We start from the raw sequence: 26089 nt of genomic DNA, 5'->3' as shown, positions 1-26089 counted from the left end.
TAAATATTGTGATACAATAGTTTTATCATATTTTCCAGCTCTTTTGTTGGTGCTGTTCAATTCTGAATACATTTAAAGTCTCAGGCTAGTGGATACTCGTGAATATTATGTCATGTTATACTGCTATTGCTATACCTTCTCCATCAAGGTCATTGGTTACGATGGTGACTGTGTTAGTCTATTTAATTCTATTGGATTCCATTCATTACTATCATTCCTATATCACGCCTTCCTTATTAATGATTATCAACAGTTTACTGATTTCAATCTGTGTGTATAACCATCATTAGTACATCTTTTCCAATCATTTAACACATATTTTCCATGTTTGATTGTATTATGAACGCTTATTTGATCTAAACATAGTTTTAATAACAATGGCCCCACCTGCTAAGGTTCCTGACACAAGTTAAAGAGGAAATTGCAGAAGTAAAAAAAAAAAAAAAAGAAAACCTGGAAAAAAAGAAGCAGTTCCCATAATCTATAAAGAGACACCTGGGGCATCTTTGGAAGCCTTGGATCTGAAGGGCACTAGCATTGCCCTCATATTTACGGCTTCTTTTTTCATGTCGCAGGCTTTGAAGGGCTCCCAGGATGGAGCTGTGTGAAGCTGCATCCACGGTGAACCCCATGACACATTGATTAAAATGGAAATGGTGCCATAGATGGGACACAGGTGCAACCCCAACATCTGCTCGAGGCTGCTGCCACATAGCTTCCCCCACCCCCTCACCACCCCCACCTTCCACTCTCTCACAAGACCCAGGCCGGTTTCCTCCTCCGGGCCGAGCCTACAACCGGCGTACTATGGGCTAAATACGGTAAATGCAGGGCCGACAGACCACACACTGCTGTGGAATTTGTTAAAGTGGGAAGGGGTGTGTGACAGACAGGGGCCTGGCATGGGTCTAGAAGTGGTTTGAGAATGTGTGTGGAAACCAATTTGGAAAATTGTGGCAGGAAAGTGTTTGATGCAGTTGGCATCTTTGGAACCGTGAGAGCAGGAAATGTACGCAGAATATGACTTTTTTTTGGAATGAAGAATCCCATTAGCTATAGCATTTAGTCCACAGCTGGGCTTAATTTGACTTTAAAACAAATAGTCAGTAAAATACTATTAATTACACTCATTGTCAAAAATGTAAACAGTTGCATCCAGAAGCAATCAAACAACAGAAATGCTGAGACAGGAAACATGAAGACTTTCATAGAGCTTTTTTCTTGGTGAAGACTACCAAATAATCTGTACAACTCCAAATCACCTTTTGCCTTCATTACAGGCACTTTAATAACATACAGCCCTGGAAAAAAAATAAGAAACCACTTAAAAATGATGAGTTTCTTTGATTATATCAAATTAAAAAACTCTGGAATATAATCAAGAAGAAGATGGATGATCACAAGCCATCAAACCAAGCTGAACTGCTTGACTTTTTGCACCAGGAGCGGCATAAAATTATCCAAAAGCAGTGTGTAAGACTGGTGGAGGAGAACATGACAATATGCATGAAAAAACAGAGTTATTTCACCAAATATTGATTTCTGAACTCTTAAAACGTTATGAATATGAACTTGTTTCTTTGCATTATTTGAGATCTGAACGCTCTGCATCTTTTTTGTTATTGAATTTGAGAAAAGGTTTGTCTGTAGTTTATAGAACATAACAAAAATGTTCATTTTACTCAAACATACACCTATAAATAGCAAAATCAGAGAAACAGATTCAGAAACTGAAGTGGTCTCTTAATCTTTTTTCCAGAGCTGTAAATAATGTCCTGTAACTAGTGACCCCCACTTTCTCTAAACACATACTCTGTCTAATGCGCTGTTTCAACAGGACAATGTTTATACACATACTACTCTCCATCTCCAGTGCTTACCTTGAACATAGGTTTAGGAACCATTACATTCCTTCTAAAAAAAGATATTTCCTTCTATTTTTGCAACCATTTCTTTTGACAATGAGTGTTTATTAGCATCAAGTTAGACTGTTTTATGCACAGGGAGCTTTTAATGTTAGCATATCCATGAATTTGTGCCTTTTCATCTAAACTATGTAAAAATGTACCCACAGGCCTCCAGTTCTTGACATTTTGCCTGTTTTTAAATGAGGACACGGCACGCTATGCACCAAATCCAAAGAGGACGGTGTCAATTGCCCATCTGCGTCTAATGCATTTGAATGGCAGACTTAATGAGGTATCATGTTATTATCAGTTCTCATTAATCACAGACCAAAGGGTTCAGGCCTCCAAATCACCAGCTCTAAAGATACATTAAATCCATTATGATTAACTGCTGCCCACGAAATATATGAAGTGTTTGGGCACAGCTTTAAGAATACTGCTTGGGTGGTGACTGTTTGACTGTAGAAAATTGTGAACCCATTAGATTAAAAACACGAGCTTAAGTGCTAATGGCTGATTGCTGGATCATTGGACGGGATCATCATATATGGAATATGGAACGAATGAAAGATTGAACGATACTGAGTCTGACTTACATAGAGTTTCAAAGCATATTAGCAAACCAACCAGCCTTACCAACCTTTATATATATATATATATATATATATATATATATATATATATATATATATATATATATATACTGGATATGAACAAACCATGGAGAAGAAATAATTGCTGAAAAAAATAATTGCAGAATACATTTTTTTTCTTGTATTAACCACAATAGAGTTTTTTTTCTTAAATAAATAACTTCTGTTAGGTAAAGACACTTTGAAACCATTATAACATACCCTAGATCCCAATGTCACTTAGCCTTCATCATTCGCTTATTTGTTGCACATGGGTCTGCCATGTTTCCAGTTCTTTGAGCCATCTCCTTTAGATTAAAATGTCATATAGTGTTCCTTAAGAGTTTGTTTTAAAGTTTTGTTTTGTTTGTTTGTTTGTTTGTTTTTTGTAATTTTTCCCTCTTAATTCCCATTATGAAAAAAAAAAAAACAAAGTGGTCAGATTTGGGTCTCTTGTACATTGTCTTTTGAGCTGGCCCGAATAAGCAAAGGTTCATGTGCAGAGCTGTGTATGGAGTTGATGGTGGAGGCGTGATTGTATGCTGTCTTGTAGGTGTTGTAGTGGTTAAGATGCTCATGCTCGAGGGGTGGCAGGGTCAGGTGACCCTCCATGGTTGGCCCGCCGGTGACGCAGTCTTCGTCCACGTTGATGATCTCGATGGTGCGCGTGGGCGCGTGGTGGTTCTGCTGGTGATGCTGTTTGCGCATTTTGTAGAAGATGATCAGCATGACTGCGGCCATCAGTGTGATGGCCACAAAGCAGCCGATGATGATCTTGGTGGTCTTCATTACTTCATCCAGAGTGTTGAGGGAGCCGTCGCCCAGCGTTGTGACGGGGATGGTGTAGGATTTGTCGGTGGTCTTGGTGGACATAGGCGTCCGGGCCGTTGTGGTTGTGGTGGATGAAGGAGTAGAAGGCGTCTCCCACACGCCAGAGGAAGGAGTAGGACCCACCTTCTGCTGCACCGTGGTGTGCCCTTCGTCGTGCGCTGGCTCTATCGTCTCCACCGTCACCGTGGTGAAGTAGCTGAAGCTGCTGTTCTCTGTTGAGGACACGTTTAGCGTAGCAGAGGCTGTGGTGTTCCCTGCTGAGTTGCTAACCATACACGTGTACGTCCCTGTGTCCTGCATTGTGACATTTGTAAAGTTCAATGTCCCGTCATTGAGCACTGAAATGCGCACCTTGTACGCTCCGTGAGTCATGATTGACCCATTGGGTGTAATCCAACTGACCGAGGTCAGTGAGCTCGCCCGGCATTTCAGTTCTGCTGCCATGCCTTCTGTCACATTCAGATCAGCAGGAGGCTCCACAATAACAGGCGCGTAACAGTGGAAATAGTTTTGATCCAGCTCGCCAATGTAGCGCCCCTTGTGGCTGGTAGGAGTACTGCAGCGAGCACAGCAGCTGGTGTTGGCCGGTACCATTTCTTTCAGCCACCAACTGAGCCACAGGATGTCACAGTTGCAATTCCATGGGTTGTGGTGCAAGTGCACCCTCTCCAAGTGGTGGAGTGGTGTGAAGAGGTCGTGAGGGAGCAGGGTAAGGTTATTGTGAGCCAAATTCAACTCCACCAGCGACTGAAGATCGTCAAAGGCGTTCCTTTCAATGGTCTGGATCTGAGCGTGCATCATCCACAGTTTCTGCAAGTGGACAAGCCCTTTGAAAGACCCCGGCCGGATAACCGAGAGCTGATTCCCCGACATCTCCAGTTCATCCAGTCGTACCAGTGGAATTAGGTTAGGGATCTCTTTCAGGTTGCACATACCGAGGTTCAGGTAACGCAGGTTGCTCAGTCCTTCGAAAGCACCTTCCGAAATATACGAGAGCCTTTTCAGTTCACCCAAGTCCAGCCTTCGTAGCGAGGGCACTCGGTTGAAGGCATAGGACGGTATGCTCTCAATGGGATTGTTCCTTAGCCATAGTTCCTTCAACTTCGACAGATACTCAAATGCTCCATTTGGGATAGTGGTTAACCTGTTATCGAATAGTTCCAGCGTGTTTAGACTGGCCAGCCCGTTAAAGGCTCCAATCTCGATGCTACGGATATGGTTCTTGCTGAGCTGCAGGATCTCCAGGTGCCGTAAGTGCTTGAAGCTGTCCACCTTGATCACCTGGATTAGGTTTTCCTGCAGGTTCAGGTACCGGGTGTTGGTGGAGATGCCGTCTGGCACATCTCGCAGGCCGCGACGCGTGCAGATGACCTTGCTGAACTGGTTACTGCACGAGCAGACGGACGGGCAGGTCTGAGCTCTCACCAAGCCAGCAACCACCAGAAGCTGCAAGGCCAGCAACAGCACGAACAACGGGTCAGACAAGGCCCGGTTCCACCTAGGACCTCTCATCGTCTGCTGCTGCTGGGAGAAGGTCATCTTGTTCAACATTCATAATTCGTAGGCTTGCTGTCCACTCTTTGGGGTGCGTTGTGTTGAGCAAGCTGGAAAAAGAAAACAAGAAGAAACATTCTGTTAGTTTGAGTTCACAACTATTTTAATCTCAATCTTGACTAGGTATGTCTGATTGTGCAAAATATATTATATCCATATATTAGTATGCAATACAATGTAGATATTCAGTTATAAATAAGTCTCACATAAAAATGAATAAATAAATATTTGAGATTCTGCACATTGTTGACAGTGTGAACAAGTTAACATCTCATTAATTACAGTATGTTTGTTTATTTCTTGAGAAAGACGTTTTTAGCCATAGATGAATACACTGACAAGTCACCAAAAGTCAAGGGATAGCAGTATGTACAGTGCCGTGAAAAATATTTTTTTTTTGCTTTACAGATTTCTTTTGGTTGACTCCAAAAGGGCATGAACAACTCATCCAGGAGGTCACAGAAGAGCCCAGAACAACGTGTAAGTAACTAATGTGTAACGTTTTGGAGTAGCCTACAATGTGGCTAAAATTAAAACCACTCTGCATAAAAGAGTCGGCCACAGATATGTGAAAGACTCATTGACAGTTTTCATTTCACAAACACTTAATTACAGTTGTTGTTGCCAAGGGTGGCACAATCATGTCATTAAACTTAGGGGGCAAGTCATTTTTCACACATGACCAGGTTTGGATAGATTTTTTTCCCTATTAGATTAAATTATAAGTAAAAAAATATATTTTATAATTGTTCAGGTTATCTTTGTCTGATATGAAATGTATTTATTAATCTGAAAAAAAAAGAAAATAAGATAAAAAAGCAAATCTGTCGAGAACAGTACTTTTTTTTACTGCGCTGTAAATTGGTCATGAAATGTTCTCTCAGGGGATGGCATGCCCACACCTCTATAAGTTGTGAGGTGTTATCTTGTGAGTGAGGTCGAACACTGGTCATTGAGTAAATTATTGGACTGGATAGTGCAGTGGGTGGTATTGTGTAAAATTGTCCATATGAACAGACAAGCAAATCTGGCAGATTCAATCCATCCACATTTAATCTATATCCTGTATGTCTTTTCATAAATGCATGATCAATTCATTCTGCCTATCAGACGTTAGCTTCAAGTATCATTAGCACACATTAAAAAAACACATAAAGCAGACAAGTAAACACAATGAGACAATAGGCTGTATTGAGGCCTGCAAAATTATTGATGTCATATGTGTGTACAGACATTTTAATACAAAAACAAATCCATGTTTTTGTTCATATTGTACATGATTCACTTGTACACACATCTACTTAAGAGGTTTCACTGCTATACACTTTAGCATACCCTAGCAACATGACTCCAACGGAGCTCCAAACGAAAGCACAACATTCCTAATGGAAGTGCATTGTGGGTGACCTCAGTAATGCCATTTATATCTAGCGCCATTTGGTGTGCGCTTAGTGTTTTCCCACAACACTCTCCATCTCATCCACATAAAGCAGAAGCTCCACAGTGGGCTCGGCTCTCCTGTTTTTCCCCTGTCCCCCTGGCAGGCAGATACAGGCAAGCTTGTCAGCCGGTGGCGCTTGATTTATTTTTGCAGACTGGGGGGTCATAAATAACTGTGGGCTTGCCACCTAGCAGTCCTTCAATCAAGCCAACATGTCTGGAGAGTTCTGATTACAACTCTGAGAGACGCTCAGAGGCACGGATGTGACCGGACTGGGAATAGAGCGCGGCAGTGTTTGGTCGAGCCAGGTGATGTTTGGAATCCTGCTGCTATGTGTTTCGCTAACTCCCCTGGATGTGTGTGTGTGTGTGTTTGTATGTGTGTGAGACAGACAGAATTCAATTGAGAATCCACATTGCATTTACTACACTATTGATTGCACTGTAAGGTCAGGATCATTATCAAAATACTGTAACTTTTGGCCCTAAAGAAATTGACTTTAGATTTGTTTGAATTATTTTGACTAACCATAATATTTATCTGACTACATATTTAAAAAAAAATCACAGCTTAAATGATGTTATGTAATAACAAAAGTTTGGGAGAAGGACCACGCCCGAACGTTCTAACTCCACCCCGTATCAATCAACCGTCCTATAAATACCTCCCCTAACTAACTATATCTCGTGACGAAAGTTCGCAACCCACCTCCTCCCCAACAACCCCCTTTTTTCTACTCTTCCACTTCTTATTAAATAAAAAGGGGGGGGGATATAACTGCACGCTTCCTCAAGCACGCAGTTCAGAACTCCAGCCCAGTTCCCTCCCCTTTTTTTTCCTTCTTTCTCTACTTCTTTAGGCATGGTCCGCACTTAGCAAATTACATTTTTATCCCTTTTAATTTTATTTTTAATATATTTTAATTATGATTTAATTTATAATATTGAATATATTGAATATATTGATTTTTTAAATGAAACAATATTATTTTTTAAATCTTGTTATTAATCATGTTATTTCTGTATGGCACTGTTATTTGACATCCATTAAAAAAAATAATAATAATAAGTAAAAAAAAAAAAAAAACACAAATTACGCTTAAAAAAACGATAACAATGAGGAAAAGTATGACACTTTGTCAATGAAAAGAAATGAAATGATGATTAAAATGTGAATGACTGACAAACTGAGAAATCATTGTTGGTCTTGTGACAAACACATTTTCAAAATTTCAAGCAGGCCATTCCTTTTTATGACTAAATGTTTTTTTTTGTTTCTCTTCCTCCTGCTCTTTAGTAACATCCTTAAATGCATTTTCTGTGGTGTAACAGAAGACAAACTAAAGTTACATTTTGTGTTTTTTGAGTTCCTGATCTTTCCATTTGATAAAAATAGTCAGAATTGCTGCATTAAAATGTCACTAAAACTAATATACATTTCATATTAATATACATTATAAGTCAAAAAAGTAAGACTAAAACAAAATCAGCTGTTAACATTAACACTGCTGGAGATTAGGGAGGTTAGGGACTGTATGTAAAAAATATAAAACATTCAGAGAGAGATAAAGAGCATGTTATTATTTGTTATATAGCAGGGGTGTCCAAACTGCGGCCCGTTTCCTTTTTTGGAGCGGCCCGCGAGGTATTTCAGAAATAGAATGAAAGTTGGCCCGCTGTTAAGCAGGTTTATATAATGTGAGATTCAAAGTTTGAACGCTAGGTGTCAGAAACGGGCCAAAGAGTCTAAAAGCGGAGAGGGTGCGCATTTCTAGCACAGAAAAACGGGGCAAAAGAGTCTAAAAGCAGAGAGAGTGTGCATATATAGCTCAGAAAAACTGGCCAAAGAGTCTAAAAGCGGAGAGGGTGCGCATTTCTAGCGCAGAAAAACGTGCCAAAGAGTCTAAAAGCAGAGAGGGTACACATTTCTAGCAAAGAAAAACGGGCCAAAGAGTCTAAAAGCAGAGAGGGTGCGCATTTCTAGCGCAGGAAAATGGGCCAAAGAGTCTAAAAGCAGAGAGCGTGCACATTTCTAGCGCAGAAAAACTGGCCAAAGAGTCTAAAAGCAGAGAGGGTGCGCATTTCTAGTGCAGAAAAACGGGCCAAAGAGTCTAAAAGCAGAGAGGGTGCGCATTTCTAGTGCAGAAAAACGGGCCAAAGAGTCTAAAAGCAGAGAGGGTGCGCATTTATAGCGCAGAAAAACGGGCCAAAGAGTCTAAAAGTTGCCGTAATCAAGGAGTTTAATATTCAATCAGGAAAAAAGTATTATTTAAAGTGGTATATTTTATTATTTGTTTTATTATAGAGTCTGTGGCCCGTGACTTCAAATATATTTCTCCTTCTGGCCCCCAACAAAAAAAGTTTGGACACCCCTGTTATATAGGCTTGAAACCTGGGAGCTTTGAAATACAAACATGCACTGAATATCCACTAGTGGTATTATAAAAAATGCATGAGTTAAAATGAACAGTGCTGTCTGGAGGTTTGTGTGTATAGGCAAACTGCTGTAAAATAAGAAACAATATCAGTCCATATCCTCTGTTCCCTGTGTGTACAGACCCTTGGCTATATATCAAGTGTGTGTGTGTGTGTGTAGTCATTTTGTGTATCCAAAAGTACAAATAACTTGTATTACATCCTCTGGCGGATTATGTGTAGGTTTGTGTTGCACCGTGTTGCACTCTTCATCCAGGGCCTCTGGTGAGGAAGCTCAGTTAAATAGAAATACACTGGTTCTCTGGTTCTCCAGAGTCGGCATTAGGAACAGCTCACACGTTTAGCCAGAGGAGGACCACTCTGTTAATGTAACCACAGAGTAATTGCATGATTACTGTGACTATTAATTCTGTAATTGCAAAATGGGTTCCCCTTAAAATCTAGGAGAGCCTGAGGGTTAGAAGATGTGTGCAAGAGACAGTGGCGTGGCTGACAGAGATCACACACACCAGAGATCACACACACACACACACACACACACACACACACACACACACACACACACACACACACACACACACACACACACATGAGAAAATCACATTATGCTGCATTGTTGATAATTATTTCAAATGAGGCCTTGTAGAAAACATAATTAGACATAATTGAGTTTTAGACTGTGCAGCTAAATCTGATACACTAGATGTAATAGATATGCCAATGATTAACATAACTGCTTCTACTGTTACTACTTCCACTTCTCCTACTATCTCTACTACTCCTAGTACTACTAATGCTACAACTACTGCTACTAAAGCTACTACATCTACTCCTACTACTACTGTTACTGATGTTACTGTTATTACTACTACTACTATTACTACTCCTACTCCTCCTACTGCTGCTGCTGCTACTTCATCCCACTACTCTTACTTACACCATTTCTACTACCCCTACTACTCTTACTACTACTACTACTACTACTGCTGCTGCTACTACTACTACTACTACTACTCTTAAAACTCCTAGTACTACTATAACTACTCCTACTACTGCTGCTTCTTCTGCTACTACAAACACTAATACTACTATTCCTACTTTTCTGCTGCAGTAGCTGCTAATAGTAGTACTACTACTGCTACTACTGCTACTACTCCTACATCTACTACTGCTGCTGCTGCTACTACTACTTTTACTCCTACTACTCATTCTATTACTGTTTCTACAACTACCGCTGCTTTACTACTACTACAACTACTACTCTTACTACTACTACTACTACTACTACTACTGCTGCTACTACTACTACTACTACTACTACTTCTACTACTCTTAAAACTCCTAGTACTACTATAACTACTCCTACTACTGCTGCTTCTTCTGCTACTACAAATACTAATACTACTATTCCTACTTTTCTGCTGCAGTAGCTGCTAATACTACTACTACTACTGCTACTACTCCTACATCTACTACTACTACTGCTACTACTCCTACTACTCTTTCTAACAGTTACTACAACTACCGCTGCTTCTACTACTACTACAACTACTACTCTTACTACTACTACTCTTACTAATAGAACCACCCAGGCTGCTGCTTCTATTACTCCTACTATTGCTGCTGCTAGTACTTTTACTCCTACTACTCTTTCTATTACTGTTACTACAACTACCGCTGCTTTACTACTACTACAACTACTACTCTTACTACTACTCCTACTACTGCTGCTACTACTACTAATCCTACTACTCTTAAAACTCCTAGTACTACTATAACTACTCCTACTACTGCTGCTTCTTCTGCTACTACAACTACTAATACTACTATTCCTACTTTTCTGCTGCAGTAGCTGCTAATACTACTACTACTACTGCTACTACTCCTACATCTACTACTGCTGCTGCTGCTACTACTACTTTTACTCCTACTACTCTTCTATTACTGTTACTACAACTACCGCTGCTTCTACTACTACTACAACTACTACTCTTACTACTACTACTCTTACTAATAGTACCACCCAGGCTGCTGCTTCTATTACTTCTACTATTGCTGCTGCTAATACTTTTACTCCTACTACTCTTTCTATTACTGTTACTACAACTACCGCTGCTTTACTACTACTACAACTACTACTCTTACTACTACTACTACTACTACTGCTGCTACTACTACTACTAATCCTACTACTCTTAAAACTCCTAGTACTACTATAACTACTCCTACTACTGCTGCTTCTTCTGCTACTACAACTACTAATACTACTATTCCTACTTTTCTGCTGCAGTAGCTGCTAATACTAGTACTACTACTGCTATTACTGCTACTACTCCTACTACTCTTTCTATTACTGTTACTACAACTACCGCTGCTTCTACTACTACTACAACTACTACTCTTACTACTACTGCTGCTACTACTACTACTAATCCTACTACTCTTAAAACTCATAGTACTACTATAACTACTCCTACTACTGCTGCTTCTTCTGCTACTACAACTACTAATACTACTATTCCTACTTTTCTGCTGCAGTAGCTGCTAATACTAGTACTACTACTGCTATTACTGCTACTACTCCTACTACTCTTTCTATTACTGTTACTACAACTACCGCTGCTTCTGCTACTACTACAACTACTACTACAACTACTCTTACTAATAGTACTACTACAGCTGCTGCTTCTACTACTCCTACTTCTACTACTGCTGCTGCTACTACTTTTACTCCTACTACTCCTTTTCTTACTGTTACTACAACTACCGCTGCTTCTACTACTACTACAATTACTACTCTTACTACTACTACTACTCTTACTAATAGTACTACCACGGCTGCTGCTTCTACTACTCCTACTTCTACTACTGCTGCTGCTACTACTTTTACTCCTACTACTCCTTTTCTTACTGTTACTACAACTACCGCTGCTTCTACTACTACTACAATTACTACTCTTACTACTACTCTTACTAATAGTACCACCCAGGCTGCTGCTTCTACTACTCCTACTTCTACTACTGCTGCTGCTACTACTTTTACTCCTACTACTCTTTCTCTTACTGTTACTACAACTACTGCTACTTCTACCACTACTACCACTGCTGCTACTATTACTCTTACTCTGTCTGTTACTTATTCATCTTCTTATACTACAACTCCAACTACTACTAATACTACAAACACTCCACCTGCTTATTTTAATACTGCTATTATTAATACTCCACCTGCTAATTTTACTATTACTACTTCAGATGCAGCTACTACTGCTATTACTGCTACTATTACTTTAATTATTGTACAGTATAATGCAGGGTTGAATAGTCAAAAGATCCCTCTACACTATTATATTGTCAAATACAAAAGTTAATATGATACTTTAACACAAGATGCAAAATATGCAATAGCTGGATACACTCACTATATCTGTCTAAATTTCAAAGAAAACAAGGTAAGAACATAAAGTACCAATGGTGTATCTTCATTCGCTTTAATTTTACACGTAAAAAAACAAACCATGTTCTCCAAATGTGCAATCAAATCCAACAGAAGCAAATAAATATTGTCTTTCTGAAGAAATCCCTCTGCTCCTCAAACAATGAGTCTGGCAAAATTGGATGTAGTAGAGGAGAGGGAATTAGATGAAAAAAAAAAGATAAATAAATAAAAAAAACACAAACAAAAAAAATGTGATTATGACATGAATAAATTTCAAACTTTTATCCGCATAAAAGATGGTGTGCTGGCAGAGGCTTGTTTGGCTGAGGGAAAAAAGAAAGCAATGAAGCCTCTAAAGAATCAAAGCATCATGGCATGCTTGCCAACAGGGTAAATAATGCAAAGGTGGATCCTATTGTGGCTGACAGCGATGCAGGCACATGTGGGCCTTCTTGCATGTTAGCTCACAGCAGGTCTGAGCAATAAACAAAGACAATAATGCTGCACGCCTACATCAAGAGATGCATTATGCACAGTTTAAAGAAGTTTTTCTTTTTTATTCCAGCAAGCCAAAACAGCACACATCATGGACGCCCTCCAAACCTGTTCTGTGGTAAGCTGAATTTAAATAGAAATAGACAGGAGCGTACAGAAGAAAAAAAAAATCAATTAGCACTTCATTTTCCTTTTTTGGTATCTACCTTTTTAATGTTTCTTATAAGCAGAGACTTTTCTAGGATTGTAAAATTGTACAAATTTTTCATAAAAAAAAATTCAAAGTTCAAACTTTTTGAATGTTTCACTACTTTATTACTTTTGAAAGACCAACATATAAAACACAATATTTTTATAGAACATTAAAACATGATATTGCAATGTTGTTTTAGTTTTAGTTTTTGCAGCAGTGGCGGATGCTGGTCTTTCAAGGAGGGGAAGCTCAATTTCGGCCTACATCTTAACATATGTAGTTTTATTTATACGTAAATTCTACTCTCCCTGAGATGTTTTTTTTTTTTTGTAAACAAAAGGCATTCTTTTCAAGTTTTCACTACACAACAAAAAGGTACCCATTCTTTACATTGAACAATTACTTAAAAATACGCTATGACATGAATAAACATAAAATGATCATAAAAAAAAAACATTTCGCAAAATCTTTAAAGTTGGTAAAGGAAAAAATGCATGTAAATGTATTTCCTTTTTGAACAGTTTTAATTTCCTTGAATAATCCCTTTAATATTTTAAATTATTTTTAATGATAACACAATACTTACTACTGGCCCCTGTTCATTTATGTCCTGAGATAGTTTCATCAAGAGGAATGGCCATCAGTACATTATTATTAGTTACAGCACTTCCAGTCAGCCAGCTCACTTTATCATACCAGAACAGCTGAAAATACCTGTTACTTTCCCCACCTTTTACACCAAATTAATCTGCCCTGCTGTTTAACTCTTAAGTTTTTCTTTGTAAGAAAGACTATCAAATGGCTTCTCCAAAATCCGTCCACAACATTACAACTGTCTGACATTATGTGCAGCTTGCACTGGCGCGAGGCTAGTGTGAAGTGTGCACGTCTGTGAGTGCTTTGTGACGGTGGAGGGGCTCAGCAGCACCCGCTGGACAGAAACTGCGAAAGAAAAGTGTGATAGTCAAAAAGTCAAAAAGAGTGATAGAAGTTTTTAATAAAGAAAATGCCGCTATAAGGATTAGGAAAGTCTCCGGTTCAACTCAGAATAGAATGAAAATACTCCCAGCGCGCATGTTTACACCCAAAGATCGCTGATTCGCTCATTTCGCTGTCAATCAAAAAGGGACTCCGCCTCAGACAGATCATCCAATCATCATGCAGAAGCTGAGCGTCGAGGAAAGGCCAGCCCACTGCTCCATAGACCCCCAGAGACGCTGAGCGTCCAATGGGCGGGACAAAGCCCAGCATTTATCCAATGACTCGTCTCGTCGCGCTTTGCTCCGCTATTGCAGTCTGTGCACTGTTTAAAGCAGCGCTGTGAAGCTGCGTGAATGAGTGAGAGGAAAGCCGCGGCGTTACCAGTGATAAGAAGCTGACTCTGAACTAAGTTCAGCGCGTTGTAGCGCATATTTAATCAGTGACATGTACACACAACAGTATATATTTAATCACTTATTTTTTTACATTTTAGGGGAAGCTGAGCTTCCCTTGCAGTCTTAGAGCAATCGCCACTGTTTTGCAGGGGGGGGTTAAAATATGAAACTAACCATTTTCATATTATATGTTGATTACAGTAATTAGGCCAAGCAGAAGAAGTTTCAGAACGGGAGCAGCGTGATCTTTGTATGAGATCAGCTTGATCAATTGATTCACTCAATGATCAGGCGCTTCATCAAACCCATTAACAGTTTAAAACATCTACTGCTCTGGCTTTAGTGATAATGTGGGTTTGGAATGATTCCTAACATTTTTTATAATTGTAATGAGTAACAATGCAGCACATAAAAAAATATACTGAAGTAAAAGTATTAAACTCATGTAAAATATGCAGTGAAGTAAAAGTGGAAGAAGGAGACAAAATAATACTTACTACAGAACTGTAGTAGCTAATTACAGTAGTGAAGTAATTCTACTTTGTTACTATATCTGTTTATAACATATGTAAAGGCTACAGACTATGCAACAGAATGAGTTGCATAAAGCTACCGAACGCATTTGATCTCCAAGGATTCATTTAGCTCATGTATATAGTCAGTACAAATAACAGATATGGCACATAATCAAAGAGTAACTCTGGTGATAATCATACTACCCCACCTGCACATGTACAACTATTTGTACCCAAAAAGGTCCTATGACACAGATAGACAAGTAACTAAAAATGATTTAATGAAGAGCAAAAATAGCATGTTTATACCATTTCTGAATATACAGTGCCCTCCATAATTATTGGCACCCCTGGTTAAGATGTGTTCTTTAGCTTCTCATAAATTGAGTTTTGTTCAAAATAATATAGGACCACGATGGAAAAAAAGAGTAAAATACAACCTTTAACTCAAGTGAATTTATTCAGTAGGAAAAAAATCCCACATTAAGAAATAATTATTTAACATCAAATCATGTGTGCCACAATTATTAGCACCCCTGATGTTAATACTTTGTACAACCCCCTTTTGCCAACAAAACAGCACCTAATCTTCTCCTGTAATGTTTCACAAGATGGGAGAATACAGAAAGAGGGATCTTTGACCATTCCTCTTTGCACATTCTCTCTAAATCATCCAACGACCTGGGTCCTCTCCTCTGCCCTCTCCTCTTCAGCTCACCCCACAGGTTTTCAATGGGGTTGAGGTCTGGGGACTGAGATGGCCATGGGAGGAGCTTGATTCTGTGTGCGGTGAACCATTTCTGTGTAGATTTGGCAACATGTTTAGGGTCATTATCTTGCTGAAAGACCCAGTGACGACCCATCTTCAGCTTTCGGGCAGAAGCCACCAGATTTTGTTTTAAAATGTCCTGGTATTTTAGAGCACTCATGATGCCATGCACCCTAACAAGGTTCCCAGGGCCTTTAGAAGAGAAACAGGCCCACAGCATCACTGATCCCCCCCCATATTTCACAGTGGGCATGAGGTGCTTTTCTGCATACTCAGCTCTTGTGTTACGCCAGACCCACTTAGAGCATTTGTTGCCAAAAAGCTCTATCTTTGTTTCATCTGACCAAAGCACACGGTCCCAGTTGAAGTCCCAGTACCGATTAGCAAACTCCAAACGTTTGCGTTTATGATTGTGAGTGAGAAATGGTTTCTTCCGTGCATGCCTCCCAAACAGCTTGTTGGCATGTAGATAGCGCCTGATGGTTGTTTTGGAGACTTTGTGACCCCAAGAAGCTACCATTTGTTGCAATTCTGTAACAGTGAGCTTTGGAGAACTTTTTATTTCTCTTATCATCCTCCTCACTGTGCGTGGTGGCAAAATAAACTTGCGTCCTCGTCCAGGCTTGTTCCAGTTGTTTTAAACTTCTTAATAATTCCTCTGACAGTAGATATGGACAGGTGTAGGCGAGTAGCGATTTTCTTGTAGCCATTGCCTGACTTGTGAAGGTCAACACACATCTGCCTCACTTGAATGGTATGTTCCTTTGTCTTTCCCATGTTGAAGATAAATGGCCTCTGTGTCACATCATATTTATACCCCAGGGAAACAGGAAGTTGTGAATTACTAATTAAATGTTCCTACATACTCTGATCAACTTCGTAAACTACTGTAGAAGTGACAGAAATACTTTTATTAAATTTATTTCCTAAGAATTGTTAGGGGTGCCAATAATTGTGGAACAGGTGATTTTATGAAGAATAATTATTTCTTAGTCAGGGATTTTATTTCCCCCTTAAAATTTACTTGAGTTCAAGGTTGGACTTTACTTTTTTTCCCATCGTGGTCCTATAATATTTTGAACAAAACTCAATTTATGAGAAGCTAAAGAACACATCTTAACCAGGGGTGCCAATAATTATGGAGGGCACTGTATTTTGGAAGCATCGCATTCTGACAAATGGTGGAGGACTTGTTTAGAAAGCTGGAATTCTCTGTAATGGATTCTGTCGAATTTGGCCTTATTTTGACAGCATACAAATGCAAGCGTTTGGTTGCAGAGTAGAACCCAGAGGCGTGTATACTGATTATGGCTATTTATAGTCTGGGAAGCGGGGCTGCGTTCACGTTGCCTCATTTTAAACATTTTGACATGAACTACTTGATGCTTGTCGTTCTGAAAATAGATAAAGCACTCTTTGTCATTAAGGTGGAGAGCTCTCTTCTGCTGGATATTTCTTTATCTCTGAGGACAGACAGCTTATCAGGTTTATACGGCAGGCTTTTTCTCAAGTGATCAAAATGATACACTGCAAAATACACAACACTATTTTTCCCATGACCATGAAATGCCCTTGCTATTGTTACGTGCTCTACTTACAGAATAAATGCCCTGTTGCACTGTAAAAGGGTCACGTGTTGTTTGTACTGTAAGTACATACAGTAAACTGACTGCCTTCAAATTGTTTAGTTAATGGTTCTCAAACTGTGATACAGATACATGATGGATCCCAAAAACAATACACTGCATGCACAAAAAATATTAAGATTAAAATCAATATAAAGCATTCGTCTGTAATCATCATAACTTAAGATTTCTTTAACACAGTTTCCCACAGAGGAATTAAGCCTAGTCATAGATTTTATTTGGTATAACTTTATTTGGATGATTCATTATAGATGACTCATAGATATCCAACTAACAGTCCACTAACACTTAACTGCATGTCTAACTCGAATTTAACATTTTAAAGGTAGATTTAATGTTCGATTTAGGTTAAGGTTAAGGTTAGGGCTTGGTTTTAGGGTTGATTCATGTTTGATTTTAGGCTTAGGGTTAGGTTAAAGTGTATGGTTAGTTTCTGTACATTCAAATAAGAGTTAAGTTGCATTTAATAGACATACTTAATGGGTTTCCCCTTTATTAGGAGTTTTTCCTGGCTGTGTCCCAATTCACTAGCCGGGGCAGCGGTAGTGTATTAGACATTGATGAACCCTGATGACACGGGTTTGATCCTGCATGAGAAGCGGTGTGTTTATTTATTTATTTTTTCATTTCTTCTTGGGTTTACCTGCTTTGAGATCAGCTGTTCTGCAATTGAGTTCAACAACCCTCTGGGCTGGAGAGCTACTAGTCTGTAGCCCTTCATCCCATTACACTTCATTGTTCACAACAGATTTTTTTTTTTTTTTGTGGCCGCCACATAACAGCCTGGAAAATATCTGGCCTGCGGCAGACCTTAATTGCAGACCCCTGCTCTATATTTTCCTTTCGACATAAAAACTTGATTCAAATTCTATGTACTTCAAGACTAGGCCTAATCCCTTTCTGGGAAATTGCCTCTCTGTTTTTAATATTTAACCCATTTAGAACCTATGATTAAGGCCTTTCTTCAGTTCTCCACTTTCATAACCATAATAATAATTAATAAATCATAATCAGTTCTAATGGACCTACAATAGAACCCTGTAGAACACAACTCACCAAAGTTGTTGCATTAATATTATAAGGTGGTCCTTGTTTGACTATGTTTGTAGTTTAACATTTTGCATCACACTCCTGATATTTTCTTCTATTTAACATACTGCATTAATCAAAAACAATAGACAGTAATATGCAGATTGCAAAAGCCAGCAAGACCCACATAGTTTCTTTAGTGGGTGGTACTTGAATGCTTGGATGCTTTAGTTAGATTATGAAGGTAATTGATCTACAAAGTTTGAGATCCACAGGTTCAGTTTAACTAAAACACATTCCGATAACATTAGATAATATTAGTTGAAGTTTAAATATTGAGTCTTTTTTTTTACAATACAATTTAAATACATTCCGACTGGAAATGAACTTCTGCATATTGAAGATTACTTCAGCACATTATTTCAGCCTATAGGTGAATTCTTTCTTCTGTAACTTGTCAAACAGTGACATTAACAAGATAAGAAATGAAACGATTATTATTATTCCCTCCCAAAAGAAGCGAATGACAAAACCTCAGACGATTCATATTCTGTAGGGACACGAAGGCTACGCAGTGCTTTAAATGAAATGTAAGTCAAAGACATCTGTGATGTAAATGTCAATTGTGTGTAAAGGAATGACAAAGAGGAAAAAAAAAAAGAAATCCAGTCAATCCAATCCAGCCGCATGCTGCTGTCCTGATGTATCCAGTGAGAGTTAAAGGGTGTAGAGACAGTGATTTGACAGCGCACGGGCAGATGTCAGCGGGGCCACAGATGCCAATTACCTTGATGATCCAGAAAAAAATGGCAGCGATGGCAAGCCCCAGCTGGGCGAAATGGCTGTTGGTGCAGTCAGCCCTCATTGCAGGGTATGATGTTCAGTTCCCAAAGCCAGTGTGAAACTCCTGCCTCCCGCGATGGGGAAACAGGGGTTGCAGGCCTTTTAGCTGACCCAGAGAACAAGGCCCTGGGTTAGGCTTTGCCCTTCAGACTTCAGCTCCAGCTTGCACCATGGGCTACTAGTGCAAAATTCATGAGTTTACTGGACAGCCTTTGTAAAGTATAACTGCCTAGCCCTTGGCTTCATGGATTGGGAATAGCTTGGTCCACATAAAAGCTGGAGCACTGGCAGAAATATGGAGGCTCTTAGAGCAGAATAAACAGGAGAGAGAGAGAGAGAGAGAGAGAGAGAGAGTAAAAAAAGTAAAAAGGTCCTCCAGGAAAGTACAAACAGCTGAAACAGGAAGGCTCTTTGCAGCAGGGGAAATAATTGCACTCAGGGCACAAGCTTTTGATCTATTTTTAGATTAAGCAAGGGAGCTGATATCAAGCTAGTCATGCAATTTAATTTGTGCGACTTAATTCAAAAACGTATCATAAAAAATAATATTGTCTCCTAACGGGCCTGTACACTTACTACTGTAGCAGGTTTGCACACATACAGTGCAGTCTCTTAAAAGGCAAAAAGACATGTTTTATTTTAAAATAAATATATATTCATTATCTCAGGGATTTATTTTAGTCTTTATCAGTTAGTTTATTTACAGTTTAAGTGCAGATAAAGTGCAGACAAGCTCTGTGCAAAGGTCAGATTCTACCTCTTCCCCAATTTATTAAAGTTCCACATATAACTACGGGTTTAGAACAAACGCGGACAATACATATGACAAACAAATAAGAGCTTTTAATAACTAAATGCATCGATCAGTCATAACTATCTTCTTTTTTTACCTGTCCATTTATGTTATTATCATAGTGGTTGGTGTGTTACAGTGGATAACACCACCGCCTGCCAGTGAGCTTTCATGTGGGAGACTGAGGTTCAATTCCAGGCCTGGGTGAGTATGCTGCGCTACACCTTGGGCAAGACTCCTAACACTACATTGGTCCACCTCTGTAATAGGAACAACCTTAAAATTCCCTCTGTATAAAAATGTCAGCTAAATTCTGTAAATTCCATATATGAGCAGTTTTGTAGTTCTATTATTACAGCCTGTAGTCCTGTATCTGTTTCCGTTTCTCTGCATTCTTTACTATCCTCCTTTTACCCTGTTCTTCAATGGTTAGGACCCTACAAGAGAGACCACCACAGAGCAGCAGAGCACTGATGAAGGACTAGAAGATGACCAACAGAAACCGTGAAGCAACAGATCACAGTGCTCCTGTCTCTGACTTGACATCTATAGGTAGAAGTGTCTGTAGCCACAGTGTTTAAAAACTCCAGCAGCACAGCTGTGTCTGATCCACTCATACCAGCACAACACACACTAACTAACACACCAGCACCCACATATTAGCTGTTTTTTTTTTTAATCTCCGAGGCCTTGCTTGGAGTGCACGTTTCTCTTTGTTGAACTTGTTGGCCTTGTGCTTAAATTACTTTATTCATATTACTTTCAGACTAAAAATAAAATAAACGAACAAACACACTGTATTAAATATCTGAAGCCTTAATGCTAAATGTTTTGTGTGCATGCATCGTGGGCATTGCAGTTATTTTACTGGTGTTGTCTTGGCAACTGCGGTCGCCGCTGCAAGGCAAAATACTCTTTTTTTTCACTGGCTCAATATTTAGTTATTTATTTATTTCATAATGTTTTTGCTTTCTTTTAAAAGTGAGAATCTGCAATAAATGTCAAGTAGTTCATTGAAAGGAAAAAAAAAGGAACAGTGCCAGAAATACGGACAGTAACAGTACCAATGGACAGCAAACAGCAGTTTTTAAATCGCTGTTATTTCACCACAGCTCACAGTAGTGTCTGATGTGGGTTTGATGTAAGTTTGATTCTTTTTAATATTAAGGCTACCATTAAAGAAAAATCATCAGATTGAAAGATTGAACAATGCTACATGCAGTTATCACATTTTCCTTATACTAAAATAGCAAAACAACTTGTCTCTCATGTAGTTTGACGAACAAGTATTCTAGCTAATGCTAGAATGCTTTTGTACAATGCATTTCATACATATAAAATACCATATAAAAACAAATACACACACCAGTTTTGAGTTTGCTGTTCTTAAGAAGCTTTGCTTGATGTGTGTGATTCATTCCTCGCATAAAAGTGCTCTCAGAAGACCTACGTTCAACAACTGTTGACTTGCATAAGGCTGGAAAGGGTTACACAAGTATCTCTAAAAGTCTTGATGTTCATGTGTCCACGGTAAGACAGATGCTCTGCAAATGAAGGAAGTTTAGCACTGTTGCTACTCTCCCTAGGCATGGTGGTCCTGTAAAGGTGACTGCAAGAGCACAGCGCAAAATGATCAATGAGGTGAGGAAGAATCCTAGAGTGTCAGCTAAAGACTTACAGAAATCTCTGAAATTGAGATGTTTTACTGAAGATTGTTTAGTATCAGTTTTGGATTCCCAGCACCAACCTACGTAAAGCTGAAAATTGAGGCAAATTGGTTGACAGCCGTGCAAGTTTGGGTTAATATTTGTTAAGATTTTTGTCTTTTCATAAAATGGGATTGTAAATTTGAGCACAACCTGTGTAGCCCTACCTTACCACTATACCAGTACCAGAATAATTTCATTGAATGATGATGTAATTCTCCAGCTAATCAATGAAAACACCTCCATATGATCTAGTCCTTGTCCAAAATACTGTATATTCTTAATATATTCCAGCAAGCACATTCTCACAAGGTCTTCCACCAATGAAGTCAAGATGTTTTTCATCTTTTCCTTCCCTGAAGCTATACCCTCCATGCTCAGCACAGGAGAGGTCAGAGAGAGGGTCTCAATCAAAAGAAAGGTGAAAGTAATGCATGAGTCATGCTATATCTGTACAGGCGGTAGCTTCTGTAGGAGTAGAACAGCACTGAAAACTACAAAAAAAAAAAAAAATCTTCACTCCGCACTCATATTTGGACACGGTATGGAACAAAATGAAGATCCTGTCAGCCAGATCCACCTAGAGGTTACAGTGAGGTAATGGATTTTGACAAGCATAGAAACAAAACACAGCTATCTTTTAGGAGCATGCAGGCCAATCTCCCTGCGGTGGTGACAGGTGGAGGACCCCAACAGGGTGAGGACAAAAGCCACTCCCACTGATAGAGATCAGGAGAACGCTGTCAGAAATCCAGCACGATGGATCTGCCTCTGTCTAACCTCTCGCCAACCCCACAAAGGAAGAAAAAGCCCTGCCTGTTTCTGCTCTGAGTGAATAGGGGCATGCAGAGGCTTTCTTCTATTCCTCTGACCCACAAATGTTTCATCCTTTCCAAACCCTTCAGAGAGCGGGAGAGAGGGACAGAGGGAGAGTTTGTCAGTAAAAGAAGAAATGAAGATGTTCTACCTGTCAGTCTGCAGCATAATCCACCAACACACCTGAACAAAACATTATCAAAAGGTCACAATGTTTCTGTGTACTTCCATTATCTAGTAAAAAGATCTATCTATCTATCTATCTATCTATCTATCTATCTATCTATCTATCTATCTATCTATCTATCTATCTATCTATCTATCTATCTATCTATCTATTTATTAAGGGTGTATGATATAGAAAAAATGCTGATATTGATGTGAAACACACTAAATATAGAAGTAGTTTGGTGTAAGCAATCATTGTAGACCTCTACCTTATAGAAACTCTACCTCACTCTGCTTCGTTCTACCTCGCTCTACCTCCAGTCTTGTTATGTCATGTGATTACAGTCTGCAGTGTGAAGAGCTCCCTCTGTTGCTGCACACGGGTAGTACAGTTTGATCTATCTATCTATCTATCTGTCTGTCTGTCTGTCTGTCTGTCTGTCTGTCTGTCTGTCTGTCTGTCTGTCTATCTATCTATCTATCTATCTATCTATCTATCTATCTATCTATCTATCTATCATTCAAAATCTATATGCATTAATGTGTAATTCACCCCCTCATTGCAGCTATAGCAGCTTTCACTCTTCTGGGAATGATTTATATAAGATTTTGGAGTGAATCTATTGGACGTTTTGCCAATTATTTCATCCAGAAGAGCATTTTTGAGATCAGTCACTGATATATGATGAGTGTGCCAGCCTTATAATCTGTTTAGTCATTTTAGTTTTATCCAAAAGGGGTTGGATTGGGTCTACTATTTCAAAATATTTTGTCTATTACTTCCTCAGTGGACCCTACTTTATGCTCTGGGACAGAGTCATGCTGCAGCAGAGAAGGGCTTCCTTCAAACGACTGTTATTGTTTTAAAAAAATGTGGAAAGCAAACAAAATGTCCAAAATGTCTTGATTCTCTGATGCATTAAAAATTTCCATTCAATGAAACTAAGGGGTCCAGGCCCTAAAAAAAAATACCCTATAGCATTATCCCTCCTCCACCAAATGTTCCAGTTGGCACAATTGGACAGACAGGCAGGTAATGTTCTCCTGACATACTGTACACCAAACCCAGACTTTCCCATCATCTTAGAGCTAGAGAAGTGTAATACATCACTACACAGAAAATCCATTGCTTGAAATTTGTCTTAGCACTTAACTCTGTAACTGTACGTAGTGTTTAAGCTTGTGGCTGAGATCCTGTGGTTCTTAATGTTTCCACTCTTTAATAAAACTACTTATGGAATTTCATTTAATATCTAGAAGGGGTGAAAATTCAACAAATGACTTGTTGCAATGCTGGCATTCCACTACACTGCAGTGTTACTGAGTTCTTTAGAGCTGCGCATTTTTTCACTAATGTTTTAAAGGTCTGTAATACAAATAAACGCACATCTAAATTCAGTGATGAAGCAACATGTCCAAGTACTTTGTCCATATAGGGTGAATTAAGGGTGGTTGGGATAATTTATGGGCCATCATTTTATTAATGGAGTAAAATAGCCAAACAACTGATCAATTTCTGTAATGCAGCTAGCTTTTCAAGCTTTTGTGCAAAATAATAAACCTTTTTAACTAAACTCTAACATTTGATTTTGTGGCTTAATCATCCCTAATTCAATCTAATGCAATTTCACTTCGGCAGCAGTTCTTTAAATTCCATCTAAGCAAAAGTGGACTAATATGCTTTCACAACTTTCACAACAAGTTGTGTAAAGGTTCTCTTTTGGAAATGGTTTTCACAAAGATTTTTGCTGTTCTCATGAAAAAAAAAGAACATTGTGTTTTACTATCATTTCTGTGTAATAAACCATAACCTGAATTGCAGAGTTCTGGAATGGAGTCTGTAAAGCTTATCAGAGTTCTGTCTCAGTTTGTGATTTTATCAGCAGTTCATCTTTCTTCTCTGCAGGATCTTTTGAACAGAACAACAGAAGACATTTCGGGCAAACTCAGACAGAACCAAAGAAAAAGAAAGAGAGAGAGAGAGAAAGAGAGAGACTCGCAGATCTGACCCTTTACAGCTCTATGAGAGGTTTGTGAAGAAACTGTGTAATGAGATGCAAAAGAGAATCAGGTCAGCTGCTGGCAAAGGATGGCTTTTTACAGCGCTAAAATTAAGGGGAGAACAGGGTGAAATAAAACGGTGGAGATGCCATTAAGGAAGGCTTTACCATGTGTGCAGCTTTATCTGCCTACAGGCACTGCTTCTCTCTCTCTTTCTCTCTCTCTCTCTCTCTCTCTCTCTCTCTCTCTTTCTCTGTCTCTGAAACAGTTGTTAGCTAGAAAGTGCAAACTGAAACTGAATGGATTACAAGAGATCTTATCAGATTATGTTTTGTTCTTTAGCTAAATGGTACAGGTAGGCAAATCTTAGACTGCACAGTTAGTCATTTTAAAACTCCAGTAATGAACACAGATTTCTTTTTTGTCATACTTTTTAATGGTTATTATTTATGTTTATTATTATTATTATTATTATTTTATTTTTTTTTGCTTTAATATTAATATTATCAGTCACTGGTAAAAAGGTTGTGGGTTCAATTTCTGTCCTCAGCAAGCTGCCGCTCTTGGGCTCTTGAGAATAGCCCTTAACCCACACTGCACGTCATGAATGAATTTAAAGAAGAAACTAAATTATCACTATGGTCACTATGCTGTTTAGTATGGAAGCCCATTCCCGCCACCTAAAAAAAATAAATAATCCAGCAAAATGTTTTTTTATTATTATTAAGTAAACTGCTATCTCAATATTTTGAGATACTAAGTCAATATTTTGAGATACTAAGTCAATATTTTGAGATACTATCTCAATATTTTGAGATACTATCTCAATATTTTGAGATACTATCTCAATATTTTGAGATACTATCTCAATATTTTGAGATACTAAGTCAATATTTTGAGATACTATCTCAATATTTTGAGATACTAGTAGGCTGTACAGAGACAGAAGCAGGTGAGACAAAGATGCAAAATGGATACCATCATTGAGGACTACTTCAGACGTGGATTCACAAATCATGAAATATTGGAACTTTTAGAGGAATCACACAATATCAAAATAAGCCTCCGGATCTTGGACGAGGCTGAAGTTAGCTTCTTATTCGCCAGTGTCTTATTCAGATTTCCGTTCCACCTTAAATGCTGGCTGAACATTCATGCGGCCGCCTGTAGATGTCGCATTTTAACAGTAAAAAACAGCATGTAAGCAAAGTGCTGTGAAAACGCTCTGAATAAAGGGGAGAACACAATGCGAGGGACAGAGTTTAACTCTGAGTGAAATATAATGTAAATAAAATTAAATATGAATTAAAACGTTATTGCTCTCACTTTTGGCCTAATTCCCAGGTCATTATCTACAGGTGGCCGCATGTATATTCAGCCAGCATTTAAGGTATCTCAAAATATTGACTTAGTATCTCAAAATATTGACTTAGTATCTCAAAATATTGAGATAGTATCTCAAAATATTGACTTAGTATCTCAAAATATTGACTTAGTATC

The 26089-nt window shown here is 38.8% G+C and overlaps 1 protein-coding gene across 1 annotated transcript in view; it reads right to left on the bottom strand.

Annotated features, from left to right (window-relative positions):
* Nucleotides 1–2951: 2951 nt before the first annotated feature.
* lrrc4ca (leucine rich repeat containing 4C, genome duplicate a) overlaps nt 2952–26089 on the bottom strand; it is a 149985-nt gene continuing 126847 nt past the window's right edge. Inside the window, exon 3 of the mRNA XM_049475217.1 lies at nt 2952–4974. Within this exon, the coding sequence (XP_049331174.1) occupies nt 2978–4921 (1944 nt within the window). The 5' untranslated portion in view covers nt 4922–4974 and the 3' untranslated portion in view covers nt 2952–2977. The remainder of the gene's footprint in view (nt 4975–26089) is intronic.

The sequence above is a fragment of the Astyanax mexicanus genome, chromosome 2, assembly GCF_023375975.1.
Source record: "Astyanax mexicanus isolate ESR-SI-001 chromosome 2, AstMex3_surface, whole genome shotgun sequence".
Lineage (NCBI taxonomy): Eukaryota > Metazoa > Chordata > Actinopteri > Characiformes > Acestrorhamphidae > Astyanax > Astyanax mexicanus.
Note: the sequence above shows the minus strand (reverse complement) of the source record. Positions and strands in the feature narration are given on the sequence as shown.